This window comes from Aptenodytes forsteri, unplaced genomic scaffold (assembly GCF_000699145.1).
Source record: "Aptenodytes forsteri isolate BGI_AS27 unplaced genomic scaffold, ASM69914v1 Scaffold96, whole genome shotgun sequence".
In the NCBI taxonomy this organism is placed as follows: Eukaryota; Metazoa; Chordata; class Aves; order Sphenisciformes; family Spheniscidae; genus Aptenodytes; species Aptenodytes forsteri.
The window spans coordinates 8,184,708-8,190,555 of NW_008795029.1; the positions used below are offsets into that span (position 1 = coordinate 8,184,708).

At 40.6% G+C, this 5,848-nt stretch overlaps 1 protein-coding gene across 1 annotated transcript in view; it reads left to right on the top strand.

The window, feature by feature from the left end:
- Positions 1 to 4,500: 4,500 nt before the first annotated feature.
- CHST10 (carbohydrate sulfotransferase 10) overlaps positions 4,501 to 5,848 on the top strand; it is a 13,496-nt gene continuing 12,148 nt past the window's right edge. Inside the window, exon 1 of the mRNA XM_009276128.1 lies at positions 4,501 to 4,629. Within this exon, the coding sequence (XP_009274403.1) occupies positions 4,518 to 4,629 (112 nt within the window). The 5' untranslated portion in view covers positions 4,501 to 4,517. The remainder of the gene's footprint in view (positions 4,630 to 5,848) is intronic.

Below are 5,848 nucleotides of genomic sequence, written 5' to 3' on the forward strand. Positions count from 1 at the left end.
AAAATTTTTTTAAAAAGTGTAAGAAATTGTCCGGATCTCTTAACTTTAAGGTAACACAAAGGAGGCCTTAATGAAAATGGATTAGGTATCCCAGCTAACTGTTGTTTGGCTTTCGTTACCAGTTCCATTTCAGATTACACCATTAGTCATGTGCTGATGGGCAAGCAGTTGGTAGTTCGAGACTACCGGTGTGCCGCTGTCATTCATGATGCGTGCAGGGACTATCCTGCCAAGGTGCCCCTATCCAAACAGCATAAGCTGCAAAGCAGGGGCCATGCACTGAGTTTTAATGTTGTTTAAATCTTCTACGCTTTGTCCTGTCCTTCACATGAAGAACAGCAGTCTTCCACAAAGCGCGAGTGGTTTTTCCAGGTAACACATTACTTGCAGGCCATGGGTCAAGCCTGCCATGCTTTGTATCCTGATTTTTGGTTCGTGTTTGTGTGTGTGTTTGTCATCCCATTTTTGCTCATGCAAAGCTGGCATCTGGCTGATCTGAGGGTTATGTGACCGTGTGTCTTTGGGGTAAGTAGTCCAGGGAGGGAAGGACAGAGGAATGGATGGAGAGAGGGATTTGGGGGATCTTGTGCTCCTAAAAAGCATAGAATTGCAATAAGAGGGAGAAGAAGCAACCTGAAAAATCCCTGCATATTTCAATGTGAGAAAACGGACTAAACCTTCAACAGCTTTCTTGTTTTTTCTACTTGTAAAGAAAAAATGCTTTAGGCAAGAAGTAAAAGACACATTTGGAAGCTGAAGGAAGCTATTAAAGAGAAAAAACAGAAGCTAGTACATGTATTCACTAGAAAATAAGTAACACGAGAGGCGACAGAGATGCGGTAAGATTGGAGATACAACAGGAAGTGCGACTTCCTTATGTGAAAACAATAAAAATATTAAAAGAAGCTAGAGAAAGGGAAACGACATAAAGATGTTATCTTAAAAACATTACTGGTCATTGCATTTAAGTGAGCATAATAGTTGAGTTACTCCTGTATATAATTTTGAACAGTCCTGCTTCTTGAGATAGGTAATGAGCTGCTGATACAGATGTAGTTTTGTTTAGGATGCTAGAAGTGAGTAAAAGTGCCAGCCATTGTAATTACGTTATGATAAATCCTCTGACAAGACTCTTGCATCAATGAGTATGGTTGCAGAACTGCTGTGTGCATAAAAAGAGAAGTAGACAAAACTGGTTAATATTATCCTCTCTGCTTCAACGTATTGAAGGGTAATCGTGGTGGTTGTTAGGGATGTGATTGCAACTCTGTCCCCTTTCTGGTCTCAGAGTCCAGTCCTTGAGGTAAGTAGTGTACCGCTCATAGGTGTCTTTGGCTGAAATGTTGTTCTCCTGTCCCTACAGCACGGGATCTGACAGCAGGGTCCTGTGTGCACTAACTGTTTTTCAGGTCAGAGCATATGGGAACTGCTTTCCCCATGTCATTTAACACAACTTCTTAGAAATCCAATACATAAATTACATTAGGGGATATAGATCAATAATCCTTACTGAATGGTGTGCATCCATCACCATTATAAAAGCGGGCAGACTAGCAGGGATGCTGTGAATGTTGGAGGCCATTTCTATCATTCTTGATGTAGAACAAATGTACTGGGTTAGACAGAAGGGTCTGGTCCAGACCATTTGTCATGTCTCTGAAAAGCCTGCAGTTGATGGTTAGAAAGAGGTTTTCCTCCTGCAGAATCTTCTCTGCAAACTTCTGTCAGTCTGCTGCCTTGAAGACAGGTTAAAATTGCATTTTAAATGTTGAATGGTTCTCACGGTTTTAGCAGAGTAAAAAAAGTAAAAATATCATTGCTATGTTTTGTGTCCTGACATCTATTTTGCACTTTTCTCATTTGTGGCAGTTGGAAAGTTTTCCAAATTATTGTGATGTCTGAAAGCAAAGGTGATAAATTTCAGTGTTCTAAATGGGAGATGGTGGATGTTGTGGCAGACTGAAAAATGAGGACCTTTGAGACCTGGTGGTTTTCAGCATGAATCTTAGGGCAAGTTTTGCACTAGTGCAGTGGTAGGATGAGAGTAACTTTTGAACTACTTAGCTGGAAAGAGGTCAGTGTTCTAGAATTCACACCGTATTATTTGCCCTTCCTGGCCAACAGTTTTCGTTGTTGAAGAATAACGTGTCTTGGACATTGCGTGCTCAGTTGGCAGCTAGGGAATTGCAGCAGAAAATGGGAGATGACAAATACCATCTTTATGGAGGTCACAGCACCTGTAATTGTCCAGAAGACAGTTGATGCATCTCTTTACCTAAATGCCATGTTTTTAGGGGAAGTACTTAAAAATGAAATCATAAAAGAAGGAAAAAAGGGACCTCTCAGAAGCCAAACTAAAAATACTGCACTGAGAAAATAAAAATAGGCCTGAACACTGCCATCCTAGCTAAAAATTATGAATTCTGGTTTTTTGATTGGAGATACTCTGTTCTTTTCCTCCTCTCACCCATGTCACATACATCCTTAGGGTCCCAAATCTGTTTTGAACTGCTTGTCTGCCTGCACAGGCTTTCGACACGCCCTGAAGACTTTCACTTCTGTCAGCTACAGTGAGAAACCTTCCTGGAAACATTTGCATTGCTGGAAGGCAAAAGCTGGTTGGAAAAGGGATCAGCACCTGTAGCAGTAGTACTGATGTTGCAGGTGGACATGCTGAAACAACATCAAAACCAGGCTCACTTTGGTTGTTGAAGCTTTGTGGGAACGAAAAAGGTGGAACGCTGGTATGTGACTGAAAAACTTAATACAAAGTTTGCTTAGAAGTATTAACTAGCATGTTTTTAGCATCTTAGCTGGGAATGGGGGCATCTCTGTTATTCCCTGGCAATTCACTAAGTGGCTGTGTAGAAAGTGTGATCACAAACCATGCGGATGTGACTCTCATTGAAGTTGCATGTGGCTACTTTAGGAGTGAGTTTGATCCTATTGCTAGCTACGTGGGTGTGTTTGGTTTTTTGTTCTTCCTGAGGCTACAAGCACAAACCTCTCCGGATTGTTAGGAGAATCTCATTGTATGAGATTTTTGTGTTATATCCTCTTTGGCTAAGTGTTCTGAAGTTATGTTATATGAATCCTCAAAAGGAAGCATTCGCTTACATTTGAACTTGCCAGCACCTGAGTTCAGGCCCTCAGGTGTCTTATCTCTCCAGCAACAACTGAGACAATGGCGCTTTATTTTTGCAAGATAAATATTCAAGCCTGAGGAGTCTCAGGTTTTGGTAGGTAGGCAGTGATGTTTGCTGTTAGGTTTTTGTTGGTGGTGTGTGGTTTTGATTTTTTTTTTTTAAGTTATGGAAGCTTAAATTTTGCAGTGGGGCTTTCACAGATACTCGGTGTCAGCCCCAGTGCTTCCCTGGGTGCACTGCCCATCAGAAGCTGGAAATTCAGCAAAAGATGTAGCTTAAAATTATACATTTCTCTTAATGGCTAGGGACTTAAATCTTTTTTGTAATTGGTTTCCTTATATTGCATCTTAACTTTTAACCATAAAAAATAATTTATTAGGATTACAGTTTCCAAAATCAAACTAAGAAGTGCTCAGAGCACTCCAGCAAACTTAGAAACTGCAAGGAAGGGCAGACACCATGTGTTTGTAATATTGTGCAGTATCCTCATCCTCACTCTGCTTGGATTCAGTCACTACCTGTGGTTTCTTTGCACATTAAATCTGCCGTCTCAATTGTTTGGGTAACCCTTCCTGCCCTCCTGGGGAAGTCCTATCTTTAAGGCTTACCTGCAAGGATGCAGCTACAGGTAGTAGGCACTGCTGCAAGGAAACCTTGTTTACTATTTATGTGGATAGTGCTTAGCATGATGGAAATAAAAAAAATCTTCCAGAACCTATGGTTGATACTTTGCTGGCAATAAAAGTGACAAGATAAAAAGAGACATTAATGTATTTAGATATTATGTCAGGTTAAGCTTAGTGTTCTGGCTCAGTAGCGTCCAGCCTGTAATTCATGTAGGCTGGGCAGGGGAGGAGTACATGCTTTATGTCATGAGCTGACCTGGGATAACTAAGAATACTGTTAGTGTTACAGCTTGGTTGATCTGCTGACTAGCTACCGCCGAGAGGGCAGCTTTCTTCATTCTCCCTTCTTTTCCTACAATGAGCCGTCTTGCAAAGTTAAATCAAAAAATAAACTACACTTTAAACAAACTGGGGGGTTTGCTGGTCTGTCTCCCTGAGCAGTCAGACAGACAGTGCTATTGCCAGCACAAGGAGGGGACTGGGAATGTGTATGTGGGGGTGAAGGAGGAGTGAAGCCTCTCTTTGATAGCAGCCGACGGTTACGTTGCCTCAGCCTTAACATTGGTTAAAAAAACCAGCCAAAAGGACAAAAAGAAGTGAAATCTACTGCTATGTTTTATGACACACATACATATAAGAGTTTTGTCATTTTGGTTCTGGAAAGTATTTTTCTAAACGGTAACAAAAATAATTAATGTGTCAATCTTTCCTCTGTCAAACAGGAAGCAACAACTTTATATGGCTCATGTCTGACAACATGCACCACCAGTGGCTGCTGCTAGCTGCATGCTTTTGGGTGATATTCATGTTCATGGTTGCTAGCAAGTTTATCACATTGACTTTTAAAGACCCAGATGGTAAGTTCAACTTTAATGTTTGATGTGAAACAGAAAATTGAATAGTGCTTCACACAAATACTCTTCCTGTGCAGAGTAGTTCTCGGCATGTTACCACTTCTTCAGTAGGATTGAGAACAGAACAACTACGTTCCTAGAAGTAACAGTGCTGGTATTCAGTTTCTGCTTTTCTTGGTAGAAGTCTGCAAAACTAATATCGTGCCTTTTTTGTTTGTGGTTAAGAGCAGAGGGGATCGTGTTTGGCAGTACTGTCTTGTGAGGTCCGCTTTTTCAAACACGCTCAGTTTCGGTGTCTTGATCTACTAGGAGCAGAAGTCACGTGCAAAACAACGGAGCACAATTACCTGTTTAAAGACAAAGGATATTCACAAGGAATTAAAGGGTTCATTTCACATGATACTAGTTTCTGTCCTCTTGTGACTGCTTGTCCTGTGGCCGCAGTATTATGTAAAACTTGTGGAAAGTTTTATTTCATTTGCAATGCACTCAGCCTAGCCACCTCCGCCCTGCTTCTTGCATTCAGTTTTATCCTCTGCTGTTTGACTGAGAAACAGCTTATAGGCTTTTGCTTAGCTTAAGTAGCCCAGATGGTATTAAGCTGATGAGGAATTTAAGCCATTTGATGGCCCCACACAGCATGTTACAGTTTTCTGTCTGCTGAGGAGCTACTGTTACAAAACCATCCTACAGAGAGTTTAGGGTGAAGGTGATGACATGACTTACAGTCCTAAGAGATCTGTATTTCCACATCTTCCTAAGATACGCGAAAAATGTGTAACTTCTGAAGCGCTGACATCACTAGTGCCATTTGTTTCAATGACTTGATAGTGGATAAATATATTAGGTGTATCTTTTTAAATAGCATACCTCTATGTGAATATTTATTCAGCAAGTCTTACAGATGAGAACTGTAGGCTAACTTAGCTTTCCTTGGTCCCAGCTGGTTTTGAGCCCTAGTACATCAGCAGATAAGCTGGTCTTATGTTAGGTAGTTAAATCTTCCAGTATTTCATTCTATGCCAACTCTTGTTTCCCAGCTCAGGTATTCTTTGAGTGGTTCTTTACATCAGAATTTGTCAGGAGGATTAAAATGTAGTTTAAAAAAAAATTACTAGAGTACACCCTTTGCATTTACTTGCTTTTTATTATGTTGGCTTGCCAATTTTTTTCTTTCTGTTTTTTTTTTTTTTTTTTTTTCTATGCTGAATCTTCCTTCCCC